Source organism: Trachemys scripta, chromosome 6, assembly GCF_013100865.1.
Source record: "Trachemys scripta elegans isolate TJP31775 chromosome 6, CAS_Tse_1.0, whole genome shotgun sequence".
Classification (NCBI taxonomy): Eukaryota; Metazoa; Chordata; order Testudines; family Emydidae; genus Trachemys; species Trachemys scripta.
Window position 1 is genome coordinate 124,478,148 of NC_048303.1, and position 18,384 is coordinate 124,496,531.

General features: G+C 45.3%; 1 protein-coding gene across 1 annotated transcript; it reads right to left on the reverse strand.

The window, feature by feature from the left end:
• Positions 1 to 227: 227 nt before the first annotated feature.
• Positions 228 to 17,588, reverse strand: FNTA (farnesyltransferase, CAAX box, alpha; the record flags this gene model as incomplete). The annotated part of the gene is given in 8 exon segments (XM_034774053.1): positions 228 to 942; positions 3,306 to 3,477; positions 4,785 to 4,847; positions 9,520 to 9,668; positions 11,765 to 11,891; positions 15,227 to 15,331; positions 16,395 to 16,509; positions 17,503 to 17,588. Coding segments are annotated over 8 exon segments (946 nt in total), but the record flags the coding sequence as incomplete, so codon positions are not given.
• Positions 17,589 to 18,384: the final 796 nt, after the last annotated feature.

The window sequence follows — 18,384 nt, forward strand, 5'->3', positions numbered from 1 at the left end:
TCCTGATCAGAATATTCCAAGGCACAAGATACATTAAAGCAACATGGGAGTTGAAAACGCCTAACCCAGGGACTGACACCTAAAAAGCATGCGTGTGCTGGAGTGTGTACACCTCCTAGGCCTGTCTTTTAATTTATGGTAAGAGATGGTTAACGACGGGAAGCAATAGCTTGGTGCTACAAGACATTGTGTATAGAAGAGAGAAACGTTCTAAAAACACATACGAGTACTTGAAATATCTCTACACTTTTATTACAAAACCAGGTTGTTGGCATTAGTTGGGTACAATAATAGCACAATTGTGTTGCTGCTGCAGAGCTGTTCTGGCCTATGGCAACAATTGCATTCCCCGCTTAAAGCAACTAAAATTAAGTTGCTTTATAACCATTACATACAAGTTATCTGCAATGAATCTTATAAGTTCTGCATTAGGAAGGGGGGAGGGCGTGGAGTGGATTAGGCTAGAGTGTGAGAAATTTATTCAGTGCCTTAAAAATAGCAAACCGAGCATTATGTATTTCCTATTAAGAAATAAGTCCTTTATTTGGCATACTTCTAAAATGAATTTAAGACTTAATTACTTGATCTACCTATAGCTATTGTCAGTAGCAGCGGTAACCAAAGGGGATTGTGTTATACTGAACACTTCGCACTCAGTTCCTGTTAAAAGCAACACCCGTGCAGTGCACATATAGTTACATCACACTCAGGCAGAGGGGAACAGTACATCTACGTTTATACTGGCTTGTCCCCCCTACTTGGAGTTCCTTTAGAAGTATCTTAGAGCTGGACACCATCTTCTGCCACTTGCAGTTATTGCTGCTGATCTGTCGGCAAGTCTGGTTCAGTGCCTGTGCTATGCTTGTTCTGAAGGGACCTTCCAATATACTTCCAATATTCCTTTCGGATTGTGTCTTTTTCGTTAGCCAGAATGTCACATAACTAAGAAGGAAAAGTTACAAAGTTGTAATATATTAAATCAAAAGCTTAACAACCCTTAAACAAACACACATTAAGCACGGCCTTCTCTTCAGCGAGCAAAGCATGGCTTTTCAGCCACAAGTTTTGCACTAGTATCCAGAGACTTCTGATAAATGCATCTTCCTAAAAGGAAATCAATTATCCCTATAGTTGATGCCAACAGGGCCAGATTAACTCTCCTGTGGGCCCGGGGCTATTAGATTTTGTGGGGCGCTTGGGGGGTTGGAGTATGGGAGGGGGCTCAGGGCTGGGGAAGGGGATTGGGGTGCAGCTCTAGCTGGGGGTGGGACAGGAGGTTGGGGTGCGGCAGGAGGTTCGGGGTGCAGGCTCTGGGTGGGAGTTTGGGTGCAGGAGGGGGCTCTGGGCTGGGACAGGGGGTGCAGGGTCTAGGAGGGAGTTTGGGTGCAGGAGGGGGCTCTGGGCTGGGACAGGGGATGCAGGGTCTGGGAGGGAGTTTGGGTGCAGGAGGGGGCTCCAGGCTGGGGTAGGGTGCAGGCTCCAGCCCAGAGGCGCTTATCTCGGACAGCTCCTGGTCAGCAGCGCAGCGGAGCTAAGGCAGGATCCCTGCCTGCCCTGGCTCTGTGCTCTGCTCCCCAAGGTGGCCGGCATGTCCAGCACCTAGGCAGAGGGGCCAGGCCGCTCTGCGCAGTGCACATTGCACATGCCTGTAGGTGCTGCCCCTGCAGCTCCCAGCCAATGGGAGCTGCGGAGCTGGCGCTGGGGGCAGCACAAAGAGATTCCCTGAATGCTGCTTGCCTAGAAGTTTGTCTCCTGTGACTCTCCAGTTCTAGGCTAACTCTAAATAGCTTTCTTTGCACCCTGCTATCTTCCCCTCACCACCTTACAGGACATCTGGATATTTTGCTCCATCCCCTGGGTATAAATATTGCCCTTCAAATGTTCCATTCAGTTCCTTTTGTTAAGCAGAACACTGTGCCTTATTTGGTGAGCCAGAGCTCGGTACCACCAACTTTAGGCCCCCAACATATTAAAGAGCCAATGCTGAGCAGAACAGTGCTGACACTTAAGAGGGATGACATTTTAAGGCATCAAGGCAAATTGTGGTGCTGGTGGACTGTGAAGGATGAATGGTATAAATCCATGGTATGCCCACATCTTGAATACTACGTGCAGATCTGGTTGCCCCATCTCAAAAAAGATACATTAGAATTGGAAAAGGGTTAGAAAAAGGCAACAAAAATTATTAGTGGTATGGAACGGCTTCCATATGAGAAGAAATTAATAAGACTGGGACTTTTCAGCTTGGAAAAGAGACGACTAAGGGGGGATATGATAGAGGTCTATAAAATCATGACAGGTGTGGGGAAAGTAAATAAGGAAGTGTTATTTACTCCTTCTCATAACACAAGAACAAGGGGTCACCAAATGAAAATAGGCAGCAAGTTTAAAAACAAAAGGAAGTATTTCTTCACACAATGCACAGTCAACCCATGGAACTCTTAGCCAGAGGATGTTGTGAAGGCCGAGACTATAACGGTTCAAAAAAGAACCGTGCAGGACAGGTCCATCAATCTACCTCAGGCTAAACTCCATTACTGTTACCCTCAGAGGTTTAAAAAAAAGCTCTTTAAGAGCCATGTTGAGTTCTGCTCTGCCAGTCTTGTGGACCAGGAAGCTAAGGGATTCTCCCTATACATATATCAGTTATTTTGAGGCTAAGAGCCCTCTGCTAAACTAGGTAGAGGGAAGTAAGAGCATGTTAGGAACTTACACAAAGGTTTTTAAAAAACAAAAACAAAAAAAACCCTGCTCTTTCAGCAATTTGAAAGCTCATTTATTTTCTTTACTTATTGGCATTTCCTCCTTTTCTTGCATGTAATGTTTGGGATCTTTCTGCTTTTCACTTCTGTCGGTGAAGCACAGGTGGCCTCTGTTGCTGGCAAGCTACTATGAAAATTCTTGCATGCAGACTGGTTGACAGTCAGAGGCCGAGGATTCATATACTGTATGATTATTAAGAACAGGACACTGCTAATGGAAGTCAAATGCCTTCTGAGTGCAGGGAAAAAACAACTCACCAACATCCCTGAACTTTTGAGTGGCTAAGAGGATTTCTCTTCAGTATAATGAGAAGTAGTAGATGGATACTGCACAGTAACAATTTATTAACCACGGTGCACAGTAACAGTAATGGAAACAACTACTTAATGCCGTCATCATCTCCTAATAACTGGGCAATTAATGTACAACTCTATTTTACAAGAGAGCTTTTCCATTAAAATAACCCAGTCTTTGCTTTGTGTGGCAATAGGTTCAGCTAGACAAACTCCCTGAGGTAGAAAACGTGAGCTCTCACAACTCACCTCTAATGCTTTGTTTAGTGTTTCTTCCTTGTTGTCACATTGGTTTTCTAGCATGTCTTCATATATATCCACAAGGAAGGCAATCAGATAGGGAGAACTGTGGCTTGGCTGTAAATCCAGCAGTTGCTCTAACAGATTTTGATATTTGGAAAGACCATGATCCTGCAGAATCCTAAAGCAGAGATTAGTAAGTACTGCTGGCACCTTTGACAAAGAATTAAGCAAGTTTTGGCTTTGATAGATGTATCTGAAGATTTTAATCTAATAGGAGCTATAAATAGAAAAGAGGCAGAGGGTAATAGATGTAGTTCAATATAGCACCAAGTCAGCATTGCTGTAGAAGTGGTTTTCAACCTTTTTCCGTTTGCGGACCCCTAAAATATTTCAAATGGAGGTGCGGACCCCTTTGGAAATCTTAGTCTGCAGACCCCCAGGGCCCACAGGTTGAAAACCACTGCTGAGGTAAGCTATGATGAACATCTCAAGTGCACAGGGAGACAAGAGGCAGGGTGCCTTTAACCAACAACCTCCTAGCGCATAGCTGGTGTAGCCCAATACTATTATTTTGCCCCCTTCCTCCCCCTTTTTAAAGTCAACTTTTGGTGGTTTTATGCCACATATCCTTCCATTATTGAGTGGGGCTCACAGAGAGATGAGCAGGATAAAGCAAAAAGGTTATAAACTGCTTTCCTCTCCTACTATGTACATATTTTAAGTTGTTGGGACTCTGAAGTCCCATCTCCTTCCTATCGCCAGCCCCATCTGAGAAACTGAATTCAGTGTCAGCACAGCTAGGAAGGAGAAGTGGAAAGTAGGTGTGTGATGATAGGAGCAGGGTGGCACTATGTAATGTGGAACTCTAACCCTTCAAGGTCAGGGGAAAGTCAGCTTCTCTTTGCAGCATCTTTAACAGGGATTCTGGAGACACTGTCAGTATGCTCTAATAAAAAGAATCAGAAAGCTGACTATGCCACCCACCTCATTCAGAGGAGGCCCAAAAAGAGACACGCTTGACTCCAGTCAACCAACTAACTACGAGCTATCATTTCTCTTTCCAAGATTTTTCATTTCTTTACAAAGCACCATCTTCTGCAGAGGGGCTAGCACACTGTCGACACTCCATGAATAAAGGCATTTATATGGTATTTTAAGGACTTAAGACTTATTTTTGGAGCTAGTAAATAGAAACAACCTGCTGCACACTTTCAAATGTGAAAAGTATTGACGATCCCCCTGACGAAGCTACCCAATCAGTAATTATGCGGAAAGTGGGCCAGGAGATTAGGTTACTATATTAGCCCTTTATGTGGGTATAACCTCAGGCTCATTTAGATCACCGCTTTCCAGTTGTTCCCCCAGAGCTGTTCACACGTCTAGGCATGAAACATGCAAAGTGAAATGGCCTGCAAGTGACACCAATCTGCAACAAGCCCCCTTATCAGAAGCCCTCACCCCACAGAGATGAAATACAAGACTTACCCTTTTAGATAGTTCCATGCACTCTCATTATGTGGCACTGTCTTGATCATTTCTAGAGTGTACCTGCGAGGGAAAACACGGGTTACACTTCTGTCAGAGGTCAAGGAGCCAAAAAGAGAAACATGTTTTCTTTACCTAGACTCAGATCTCCTTTGCAGCCTCCTCCCCATCTCACTGTTCTCAACCCTCCTCTGCACAGGCTTTTTAAAATACACCTCTGCCCGGATAGAACGCTGTCCTCGGGAGCCAAAAAAATCTTACCGCGTTATAGGTGAAACCGCGTTATATTGAACTTGCTTTGATCTGCCGGAGTGCGCAGCCCCGCCCCCCCGGAGCACTGCTTTACCGTGTTATATTCGAATTCGTGTTATATCGGGGTAGAGGTGTACAGACTACAGCAGACATTTTTCTGCTCACCTGAGGTGGTGGCATAAAACACAACTGCCATGCAACTTAACTGCAGTTGTTATGACACGGCAAGCCACTGCAGGATAGCGGTTATGCGCCCGGAGGCGCTTGCCTTCAATTTACAATATATGAATTCCTACAAGTATTTTGTAGGAGTTTATTTCAGGAGAGGTTAACTCCCACACAGTACGACATAAGAAGCCTATAACATAATACACAATTTGATGGTACGTGGAAGAGGAGCTACATTTACTCTCCAAATGCTCTAACGATGGGCTCTGAAGGCAGAAGGAAGGAAAAAGTTCCAGCACTAAGAGCACGGAGTTACTCAGTTTTGGCACGTGCACATGCTAGGACTGCAGAATCCACAGACGCTGGATTCCATTTCTTTGTGTGCATCCACAGCCCTGTTTGCAAAACTCCACTTACAAGGCCAATCAGTTGCACCTGTGCAAATTCACTGGAGGCATATAGCACTGGTGCCAATGAGGACATGGGCTGTTCCTTCCTAGCTCAGACTAGTGGCAGAGTTAAAGTGAAGAGAAGGAGCACAGAGGCAGCTTCTCCAAGCGCACAGTCAGGAGGGTCACCCACCAAGCAGAGTATTAAAGAAAATGTCATGTTTCTAGCTCTACCAAAAAGCCTTCACATTCCTCTCTCTCCACTACATCCCCAAGCAGTGACTCATGTCCAGAAACGGGTGATAGCAGCGAGCAGTTTGCAGCCAATTTTCAATCTCAAAATATTTGAGCCGACTTGCCCTTCTGGAGCAGCCTTTTTACAGTCACTAGCAGAGGAACAGAGCTTACTGCTGCCATTAGAGGTCTTGGCAACAGCAGGTAGGCTAAGGTCTATGCTGAAATCTAGAAAGATTAACCCTTCAAATCTGGTACTGGAGTAGGAGTCAGGTTAAACCTATCTCAATTTGAGTTCTGAACACAGGGTCATTCTTCACAAATAGATCTAGGAAGGTGTCCAATCCCTAGCTCTGGAGAATTAATCTGGAAATGCCTAGTCTCACAAGTCATAGAAGTGGTACAGATTCCGTAACATTCAAGAACGAACTATATACTGGGAGGAAACAAAAATGAATGGGGTTTTCTTATTGCTTTCATTTAAAGTCTTTCAACCCTCTTGATGACCACCTAATTGGACTGCCTCAAGGGCTTACGCTGTGCTCTGAAGAGGCATTGGGTCGTTCCACACAGAGTGCACGGATAGAAATCATTTTGATTTCAATCACCAATGTTAATTATGAATTAAATCAGAAAGAAGGAAACCTTAATTTTAATCTTGTTTTGCATTTATACTTTTTTACTTATTTTCCTAAAGAGGGCTTGATTCTCATTGGTTGGTAACCATTACAAAATATTGGATTTGCAACTAACTATAGTCTTTGCACTAAATTTGGTATTTATTTTTGCTAACCAGGAGGCTACACTATTGTATAACTTAACATACATTTACTCATATGGTAAATTTTTATTTTTTTATGTTAGAAAACGGTGAACGACTAACTTCTTATTTACTAAACTAATTTTTTTACTCATGATGTGTGTCAAGCTGTATTTGGATGGCAACAGGAATTCTTTTAAAATGGTTTTCCCACTAATTAAATATACTGTATATACTCGTTCTTAAGCTGAATTTTTTTAGTAAAAAAGGGAAGCACCAGAGAAGAGGGTCGGCTTATGAACAGGTATAGAGAGGGGGAGGTGGGACACAGCCTCTCCCCCCAACGGAGGGAGCAAGGAGAGGCAGCACAGCCAGCAGAGGAGAAGGGAAGAGGCAAGGCCAGAGTCTCCCCGCTTTAGCCACGCTGCTCTCCCCCCCCAGCCTCCGAAGCAGCTGCAGCCGTGCCGCTTGGCCCCGCCCCCCAGAGCAGGCTGTGGCCGAGCCGCCGGGCCCGCTGGAGCACGCTGTGGCCGAGCCGCCCAGCCCAGCCCACTGGAACTGGCTGCGGTGGTGCCGCCCAGCCTGGCCCGCTGGAGCAAACTGTGGCCGCGCTGCCCAGCCTGCCGGAGCAGCTCCAGCAAGGCCAGAGACATCCTCCCCTGGCCCTCCCCAGATAAGGTGGGAAAGGATAGATGGGGAGAAGGGCTAGGGGTGGTCACAGGGGTTACTCCCCTGACTCCCAGCTTCTCCCCCCCACCAAAATTTCCCCACCAGTTGCTGTCCAGGCCCGTCAGGGTGAGCAGCTGATGCACCAAGACACTTTGTTTACTTAGGTTTACTTCCGTGCCGGCAGACGCTCGAGGTAAACAAACCATCTCGGCCCTCCAGTGGCTTATCCTGATGGCCCGGGAGCAAAAGTTTGCTGACCCCTGAATTATAGGGTTGGCTTATGAACAGGTTATAAAAATTTTCCATTTTTACTTATCCGTCTTGGGGGGGGAGGGTCGGCTTAAACACGAAGCAGCGTATGATCGAATATATATAGGGTAATTACCTTAAATGTGCTGGACACATAATAAAAAAGTAAGTTTATCAAAACTTGTTTTGCATTTAAAAATGAACTGATTTATTAACCAAAGGAAGTATTATCTGTAGTTGGTCAATCAAACTGATTGTTTCTAGTCACTGTGTCCTTCAAGATTTTAGAACTAGTACATCTCCTCCTCCCACCCCTAGTTTTTATTCATAGATTGGAAGAGCTTTCCTGTTTTTTCAACGCCCAGTCACTTTTCCAAATGAGCTAGTCATTGAGCTGAACTAGCTGAACAAACTGAAAAGAAAACATTCTCCGTGCTCTTGCAGAAGTAGCTATTTCTACCAAAGGCTGCTTTAGGACTCAAACGCTGGTGCCAGGTGCTCAGTCAGCAACTTCTCTCAGTTCAGTGGTCTGACTTTGTTTAAAACTTCAACAGCAAACATATTCTACTTGAATTTTTTGTTTAATTGATGTAATTGAATTTAAGAGATTATACTAAATCTAGCCCTTAACGTAGGATGTCAATTTCAAATATTGCTTTTGTGGGGGTCTAATGGGTAGCACCTGTTTCTTGATGCAGACCTTACTACTGCTTTCCATGCCTTTGTCACCTCCAGGTTACATTACTGCTGTGCAGTTTATATGGAACTATGTATTGAACCCATCTGGAAACAGAAGTTGGTGCAATATTTGGCAGCCTGCTAGTTTAAGCTAAATATCCTGTGCTGTGAGCATATTATGGCAGTGCTCCATGATCTGTGCTGGCTGCTTATTGATTTCTGGGTAGAATTTAAGGTATTGGTACTAACCTATAAAGCGCATTATTACCTAGGGCCCCATCTCCTTGAGAAAGCCCATCTCTCCCCATGCAGTACTGCCATGAGTATGATCAGCACGGATGCTTGGGCTGGAGCCCCCAGTATAAAGCAGTGAGTTTCTGGATATGAGGGCCCCTCAACTTTGGAATCTCTTCAGAAATAGCACTGGTGTAACTGAGGTCCTGCTTTGGTTTTCAGAAGTGTCTATTACTGAAGATGGTGCAAGAAGGAAAGCACCAGCTTGACTTTCAGATCCCAAGGGAGAAGACTGGGCTAACAATTATAAAAAAAAATGTTGTTTCTGCCTAAACTAAGCACACTGCAATAAGGAAATATTTGGGATAAAACCTGGATGTTTTAAAAAACAAAAAACTGATTGGTTTATTTTTTAAAAACAAATTGCTGGTCTCTGATCAGCCAGTGGCAGCTGAGAATCTAACTAGTCCCCTAGGTTGCAAACGTGAACAAACAAGACACAGAAGGACAGATATCACCATACATTTTTCTGCTTTCTTCTCATGACCAACATCACCTCGCCTGAGTCTTGGCCACCTAGTTCTCATTCATGCCCTGATCTCAACCAAGCACTAGGTGCGTCCATTGACTGCTTTACTCTGGTCAGAGGAAATGGAGGCAAAGCGGAGTGTCATCCACATACTTAGGATACCGCAATCCATTTCTCTACACTAACCGTCCCAATGGACCTAGATATACATTCAACAAGCGGGGACACAAGATAGAACCCTTCATGAGTGCTCGGGGGGCAGAAAAGAAGTTACCCACTATCAACCTTTCAGAATGCTCAGCAAGTAAGAGAGCCACTCAAGATCAGCTTCTCCAACCCAAACGTAGCTTGCAGACAAGTCATCACCTCATTATCAACGGTATCAAAGGCATCTGATAGATCTAACATGAGCATGGATGCTTGAGCTCCTGATTATTGTTCTAAATCTTCTACCAATGCCAGCACTGTAGCTTTTATTCTGTACCCTAACAGGGAAAGGTCAAGGGGAGCTGAAGCATTCAAGAACATGAGAAATGGAGGGCACCAAATGTAATTGTGCACAGTATTACTAACTGGACTTCTCTCTCTAGAACAGCAGGATCGTTGTAGCCAGTGGTGTTGGAAATTACAAAGTATCTTTGGTTCCAGACAGAGTTGTTTCTCACATCCTCTTTCAGAAGCTGGTCTACATACTCCAGTTCATTATCCCACAACTTGAACTCCTACAATGGTGAGAAGAGAAAAACAAAATAAAAACCCGCGCATTTAAACGTTTTAACAAATTCTAGTTACTTCCTTCTTCTTTTGAAGAATTCCAACCTAACTTTTCACATCCTGATTAGACCTAGTTGAAGAAATCAATGTAGCAAATTGTGAAATTAGTAAATTTTTGGGGAAAAACAGGAGGTATAATGGGAAGTGTTAGGCAACCCTCATTATACAGAGCAGGGGTTCTCAGGACAAATTTTTCTGTGGCCTCAGAGTGCGGCCATGAACTCTTGCTGGTGGCTGCTCTCACATTTTTTCCTAAAATATTTAGTTAGCTTTAGGAAAAACAAATAAATATGCACATATACATGTCCAAATCAGTGTAATTTATTTATTGCTAGATACTAAGTCTTTTGTGAAAAGTGATATTAAACATAAAAGTATCACTTTTCACAAAAGACTATCAGCCCCGGCAAGCCTGGGGACAAATTAAGCTCTGGATAGGAGGTGGGGGCGGGGGGTCAGGATAGGCAGTAGGGGCCAGGGGCAATAGATTTGGGGGCAGTCCGGGGGGGAGACAATGGGGGGTCAGAGCCTAAAGCCCCGTAGCCAGAGCCCAAAGCCTCATGGCCAGGAGACGGGGATGGCGTCTGAAGCTGTGTGACCGCAGCCTGCTGCCCCACCACCCCAGGGAAGCTGGGAAACTCACTGGCTGCTCCTCCAGCTTCGTTCCCTAGCTCTGTCCAGAGAGGGGCAGGGCCCCACCCCTGCTTGCAGCCCCAGCAGACAACACCAAGGCGATGCATCCAGGAGCAACATGGAGTGGGAGGGGCCGCTGCTTGGCCCCTCCTCCCCCTTATCACAGCCCAGGAGGCTGTGGCCACAAGAAAAGCAGCTAGTAGCCGCCTTTGAGAAACGCGGATATAGAGGGTGCTACTAGTGGAGGGGTCGGCAACCTTTCAGAAGCGGTGTGCCAAGTCTTCATCTATACACTCTAATTTAAGGCTTCGCATGCCGGTCATACATTGTAACGTTTTTTAGAAGGTCTCTAAGTCTATAATATAGAACCAAACTACTGTTAGGGTTAGGGTCAGGCCGGAAAGCAGGCTGAGCCAGGCTGGAGATCCAGACCCCGGCTGGCAGCAGGTCAGCGGCTGGAACCCCAGATCAGCAGCTGAGGTGGGTGGAGCTGGCGGCTGGTAGGGCTGAGCAGGGCCGGAGGCCCTGGACCCTGTCTGGCAGGGGGCCTGCGCTGAAACTCCAACGGGAAGCAAGGCGAGTGGGGCTGCGGAGATGGGGATGCTGGATGGCAAGGGCCAGCAGCCAGAACCCCACAGCAGCGACTGAGCAGCTCAGCCCACCGCTGCTCTGGGGTTTCGGCCGCCGGCTCCTGCCAGCCGGGGATTTCAGCCAGCTGCCAGCCTGGGGTTCCTTCCCCCAGGCCGGCAGCAGGTGCTGAGTTGCACTGGCGGCTGGACCCTGGCTGGCAAGAGGCCAGCAGCGGGAACCCCAGAGCCGCAGCGGGCTGAGCGGCTCAGCCCACCCCAGATCTGGGGTTTCCGCTGCCGGCTCCTGCCAGCCAGGGTCTCAGCCCACTGCCAGCCTGGGGTTCCTTCCCCCAGGCCAGCAGCAGGTGCTGAGTGGGACCAGCAGGGTTTCGGTTGCTGGCTCCTGCCAGCCGGGGGTCTCAGCCCGCTGCCAGCCTGGAGTTCCTTCCCCCAGGCCAGCAGCAGGTGCTGAGTTGCACCAACGGTGGAACCCCTGCTGGCAGGAGCTGGCAGTGGGAATCCCAGAGCGGTGGCAGGCTGAGCGGCTCAGCCGGCGCTGTGTGCCATCAAAAAATTGGCTCGCGTGCCAAAGGTGCTGTAGGTTGCCGACCCCTGTACTAGTGCTTCCTGTAACAAAAGGCACAAAGGCAAGTAGCCAGCAGCAAATTTTTGAACTGGTCAGCTGAAAGGTTAGTTTACAGCTGAATTCTGAGTTGACACCCACGTAATTGTTTTCACTCCATCTACACAAGTCAGCGGGTAAAGTTCAATTTAAGAAACAAGCCTCTACAATTTGGGGAGGATTCTCCCTCCAGAGAAAGCAGCAGACCTGGATACAATACCTGAATAACCCACTGTCTGTGCTGCCAAGCGTGGTAATTCTTGGCATCCTGGTTAAGAATTTCAGCTATAAACTCAAGCTCTTGAGATGGATCCTTCAGCCACTCGATCAACACCCGTCTATGGTGCCTAAAGACAAAGTACAAGAATTTAAAAAGCTTCCCTTCCAAGATTTGCCTGAACTTTAGACTTTAGAATCATAGAATATCAGGGTTGGAAGGGACCTCAGGAGGTCATCTAGTCCAACCCCCTGTTCAAAGCAGGACCAATTCCCAACTAAATCATCCCAGCCAGGGCTTTGTCAAGCCTGACCTTAAAAACCTCTAAGGAAGGAGATTCCACCATCTCCCTCTGTAACCCATTCCAGTGCTTCACAACCCTCCTAGTAAAAAAGTTTTTCCTAATATCCAACCTGAACCTCCCCCACTGCAACTTGAGACCATTACTCCTTGTTCTGTCATCTGCTACCACTGAGAACAGTCTAGATCCATCCTCTTTGGAACCCCCTTTCAGATAGTTGAAAGCAGCTATCAAATCCCCCCTCATTCTTCTCTGCTGCAGACTAAACAATCCCAGTTCCCTCAGCCTCTCCTCGTAAGTCATGTGCTCCAGCCCCCTAATAATTTTTGTTGCCCTCCGCTGGACTCTTTCCAATTTTTCCACATCCTTCTTGTAGCATGGGGCCCAAAACTGGACACAGTACTCCAGATGAGGCCTCACCAATGTCGAATAGAGGGGAATGATCACGTCCCTCGATCTGCTGGCAAGGCCCCTACTTATACAGCCCAAAATGCCATTAGCCTTCTTGGCAACAAGGGCACACTGTTGACTCATATGCAGCTTCTCGTCCACTGTAACCCCTACGTCATTTTCTGCAGAACTGCTTCCTAGCCATTCGGTCCCTAGTCTGTAACAGTGAATGGGATTCTTCCGTCCTAAGTGCAGGACTCTGCACTTGTCCTTGTTGAACCTCATCAGGTTTCTTTTGGCCCAATCCTCTAATTTGTCTAGGTACCTCTGTATCCTATCCCTTCCCTCCAGCATATCTACCACTTCCTCCCAGTTTAGTGTCATCTGCAAATACGCCATCCTCCAGATCATTAATGAAGATATTGAACAAAACCGGCCCCAGGACCGACCCTTGGGGCACTCCGCTTGAAACTGGCTGCCAACTAGACATGGAGCCGTTGATCGCTACCTGTTGAGCCCGACGATCTAGCCAGCTTTCTATCCCCTATATAGTCCATTCATCCAGCCCATACTTCTTTAACTTGCTGGCAAGAATACTGTGGGAGACCGTATCTAAAGCTTTGCTAAAGTCAAGGAATAACATCCACTGCTTTCCCCACATCCACAGAGCCAGTTATCTCCTCATAGAAGGCAATTAGGTTAGTCAGGCATGACTTGCCCTTGGTGAATCCATGCTGACTGTTCCTGATCATTTTCCTCTCCTCTAAGTGCTTCAGAATTGATTCCTTGAGGACCTGCTCAATGATTTTTCCAGGGACGGAGGTGAGGCTGACTGGACTGTAGTTCCCCGGATCCTCCTCCTTCCCTTTTTTAAAGATGGGCACTACATTAGCCTTTTTCCAGTCATCGGGGACCTCCCCCGATCGCCATGAGTTTTCAAAGATAATGGCCAATGGCTCTGCAATCACATCCGCCAACTCCTTTAGCACCCTCGGATGCAGCGCATCCGGCCCCATGGACTTGTGCTCGTCCAGTTTTTCTAAATAGTCCCGAACCACTTCTTTCTCCACAGAGGGCTGGTCACCTTCTTCCCATACTGTGCCGCCCAGTGCAGCAGTCTGGGAGCTGACCTTGTTTGTGAAGACAGAGGCAAAAAAATCATTGAGTATATTAGCTTTTTCCACATCCTCTGTCACTAGGTTGCCTCCCTCATTCAGTAAGGGGCCCACACTTTCCTTGACTTTCTTCTTGTTGCTAACATACCTGAAGAAACCCTTCTTGTTACTCTTAACATCTCTTGCTAGCTGCAACTCCAAGTGTTATTTGGCCTTCTTGATTTCACTCCTGCATGCCTGAGCAATATTTTTATACTCCTCCTTGGTCATTTGTCCAATCTTCCACTTCTTGTAAGCTTCTTTTTTGCGTTTTAAGATCAGCAAGGATTTCACTGTTAAGCCAAGCTGGTCGCCTGCCATATTTACTGTTCTTTCTACACATCGGGATGTTTTTTTCCTGCAACCTCAATAAGGATTCTTTAAAATACAGCCAGCTCTCCTGGACTCCTTTCCCCCTCATGTTTTTCTCCCAGGCAATCCTGCCCATCAGTTCCCGGAGGGAGTCAAAGTCTGCTTTTCTGAAGTCCGGGGTCCATATTCTGCTGCTCTCCTTTCTTCCTTGTGTCAGGATCCTGAACTCGACCATCTCATGGTCACTGCCTCCCAGGTTCCCATCCACTTTTGCTTCCCCTACTAATTCTTCCCAGTTTGTGAGCAGCAGGTCTAGAAGAGCTCTGCTCCTAGTTGGTTCCTCCAGCACTTGCACCAGGAAATTGTCCCCTACACTTCCCAAAAACTTCCTGGATTGTCTGTGCACCGCTGTATGGCTCTCCCAGCAGATATCAGGGTGATTAAAGTTTCCCATGAGAACCAGGGCCTGCGATCTAGTTGCCAGAAGAAAGCCTCGTCCACCTTATCCCCCTGGTCTGGTGGTCTATAGCAGACTCCCACCACGATATCACCCTTGTTGCTCACACTTCTAAACTTAATCCAGAGACTCAGGTTTTTTTTGCAGTTTCATACCGGAGCTCTGACCAGTCATACTCCTCTCTTACATACAATGCAACTCCCCCACCTTTTCTGCCCTGCCTGTCCTTCCTGAACAGTTTATATCCATCCATGACAGTACTCCAGTCATGTGAGTTATCCCACCAAGTCTCTGTTATTCCAATCACATCACCCACCTGTATCTTTGACAGACATATTTCTGTATACACTACTACTAGATACATCCACTCCCTGTTAGAATTCATAGCCATGGCCTTTCCCAGAGAAAAATGGCCTATAAACTGATAATTTCTCAAACCAAAAAAACAAAACAAAACAAAACAAACAAACAAAAAAACACTACACCACAGTCATCCCTCTTTACGTATTTCATTTGGGAGGATTTTTACAACAAAAAGGCAACACCCAAGAGCTGCTGAAAGCTAAAATTCTTCATTTGTAATTGCTTAATTTTTGTTGTGTCAGAATAAGTTTGGTAGTTTTATAGCTTTTCACACGCCTACTTACATTACTTAATACTCATAGCACTGGAGTAGAGAGTTATGGAGACCTCTGCCTGGGGGCAGTCCTGTTTAACCCCCTCTGAAATGGGCTCCATCCAAGGAGGAAGGGAGAACCCTCACCTCCACACTTTTAGAACTGGCAGCCATGTCCATTTCTGAGATGGTAAAAGGTAAGACAGTTTGTCTCTAGAAATCAAAAAGATTTTACCAGACTTGGTAATTCTTTGGCTGATCTTCAATGATAGCTGTAATATAGTTAATTTCCTCATTAAGGTCCTTTTTCAATGAATGCAGGAGGACTCTCCGGAAATGCCTAAAGAAAAATAAAACACACCATTTAGGAGGTTTTTTTTTTTTTTTTTAAAAAGCTGGAGTAAATTCAGTTAAAAGTACCTTAAGAATTAAAGCAATTTTTAAGAACACAACTAATTCTGAAGATGTATTTATTATTGGGTAGCTGGTATTAACCAAAATAGGTAAGGTTACAAACAAACATATTGATATCCAAGATCTTGTCAACTTTAAGTTTCTACTGAAGACTTGTCTACCCCACACCTGTTGCAATGTCACTGAACATCGTCTACCTGATATGAAAATAACTGGTATAAATCAATGCAATCATATTAGTAGGAAAAATACACAGAGAAGTATTTGACATATTAGGAAAAACTTTTTCACTAGGAGGGTGGTGAAGCACTGGAATGGGTTACCTAGGGAGGTGGTGGAATCTCTATCCTTAGAGGTTTTTAAGGTCAGGCTTGACAAATCACTGGCTGGGATGATTTAGTTGGGAATTGGCCCTGCTTTGAGCAGGGGGTTGGACTAGATGACCTCCTGAGGTCCCTTCCAACCCTGATATTCTATGACAGTACCTATTGGTTTAGAAATCTAGTTCTGTGAATTCAGAAGTCCTTACAAGTTTAGTATTTACTTGAAAATTAAACTGGCAGGTATTACAAAGGGGATTATAGAATTACTTCAGTAATATTTACTACAAAAAAAACTAGCAGCTAATATATTTAGATATGATAAGAACTTCCTTTGAAACAAGCAGGAAATGGTTCCAATCTTTTCACTAGGAATAGGTGTCATCAGAGAGAAACTTTCAATAGGATTTGTCATGTCACCTTAATCAGTGGCGGTTTTTAATGGCTAGTTCTCATCTTGTTTGAAAGTTTAGACTATCAGATAGCATTTCCCAGAAATTAGCGATACTGCATCAAAATCTTACTTTAAGAGCTTGCTGCAGCTTCCAATAATCCTCAGCCTCCCAGAAAGCAAGGCAAGGCCAGGCAGACTTTGAATGATACACTGCCAGGACAGTTGAAAGAGAAATCCGGTAATCTAATCAGATAATGGTAACGACTATTACTTACCACACAGTGTAATTTGCAGCATTCAGTTCGATGGCATCCCCCGTTAGCTGAAAAGCTCTTTCACTCCTTTCATCCCGCTGCAGAACAGCCCGAAAGTAATCATAGACATCTCTGACTGGATAGAGGAGAGCAGATTACCCAAAACAACTAGAAGAAATCCTGAATAGAGGATTTACGACTGGCAACCCATTGATGCAACTTTGTGTGTGTCAAATACTATTCCCTAAAGGTGTTTGGTCCTAACAGTCTGCATACTGATCCAACAGCACAATTCACTAGAATCATTCTGGTGGGATGCTTTACAGCGCTCAGATTAGAAACCTCCTAAAACATCTTTCAACAGATCATCTAGATCTGTCCAAAATACTCATGAGGGCACTAGGAGTCATGCTATTTCTCTACATTCTTGAGATCCATTATTGCATTTTCCTCTAGGCCTAGCCGCACCATCCTAATTGATTGCATTACCTGGAACGTGGCTGCCTACCAAGTAGTTTTAATACTTGCTTTATTCTTTTTAAACTTCATTCTGTAATTTTTAAAAGATCATTTCTGAAAATTTGAAAAGACACAGGAGGGTTTTGTTTTTGTTTTTAAAAGTGTGGGCACTCCAGGATGGGAAGGTTGTAAAGCAGGCAAACATTATCTTTGGAGCTTTGAGAAACTCAAGATTCTCCAGTCTCTAGAAAAATGCAAGTTTATGGAAATGTTCCTTTAAAAAACAGGGACAGGATTAAGGCCATTTCCACACTTCAGTTTTTTCAGTTTCAACAATACCCAGTAATTATGACAAAGTGAAATACCTAAGCTTTGTTCTAGGCTCAAGTTGGTTTACAACAAATAAATTCTCAAAAAACAAATGTGTATTTACCATTTTTAATATTAAATTCCCAACATTTAAAATTCACTTCTAGATGACTACAGGAACCGTAAAGACAACTCATGTTTTTATAGTTACTAGCAGTGACATCCAGCACAAAAATATATTATTGAAAACTAAAGTCTAGCTTCAGTGGTGCCACTGACATATTACACAGATGTTCTCACCTTACCAAGGTTTAATTATACTTAACATCTTAAAACAAACAAACAAACAAACAAAACATACATTTTTCACTATAGATGATCTGAACCACAGGATTTGGCCCATCATTTTGAGGTACTGGTTCGATGTCAGCCCATTCTTTTCTGTGCCTGTAAATTTACATTTTCTTTTCAATGTTTTATTAGAAAAAACTACCAAAGCCACCCCCAAAAAACACATGTATTTCAGTTGCACCATTCTACATGGTGGTCATTATCTTTGCCATAGAATTGCATGATACAAACATAAGCGATACGGTAAAAGTCATATTAGCTGGTCATGTAGCCTAGAGAGCAACTATGTTCCTTGATCTTGGAGAAGCAAGGTGGGTGAGGGAATATATTTTATTGACCAACTTCTGTTGGTGAGAGAGTGAAACTTGGAGCTTATACAGAGCTCTTCTTCGGGTCCATTGACCTTGCTCATTTCTCTCATTAGTTTCGACCACAAATTGCACAAACTCAAATGCTGTGCTCTCAACTCAGCTCAATGCTTGGACTAATGAGGGTTACTTTACCAGCCACCCCAGAACCCCAAATCATTGGCAGGTACATTTGCATACGTATCTGGTGGCATGTAACAAGGTCCCAGTTGGGAAGCGCTCTATTGCTCCCACCCCCCCTTATAGCGGCTTACCTTTCCGATAGGGACTCTCCCCGCGCTGGGCCGCCCCCATTTTGAACGATGTCTCCACTGACACCCAACAATGACACACGGGCACACCAGCCCAACCCAGCGGCCTAGGAGATGTGAACACCTTGCCCCGCCCCTACACCCCCTCACTGCCCCCTCCCCACTGCCCCCCACCCCTACACCTCCTCACCCCCCAGCCCTACACCTCCTTGCTCCCTGCCCCCCGCCCCTACACCCCCTCAACTCCCTCCCCTACACCCCCCACTGCCCCCC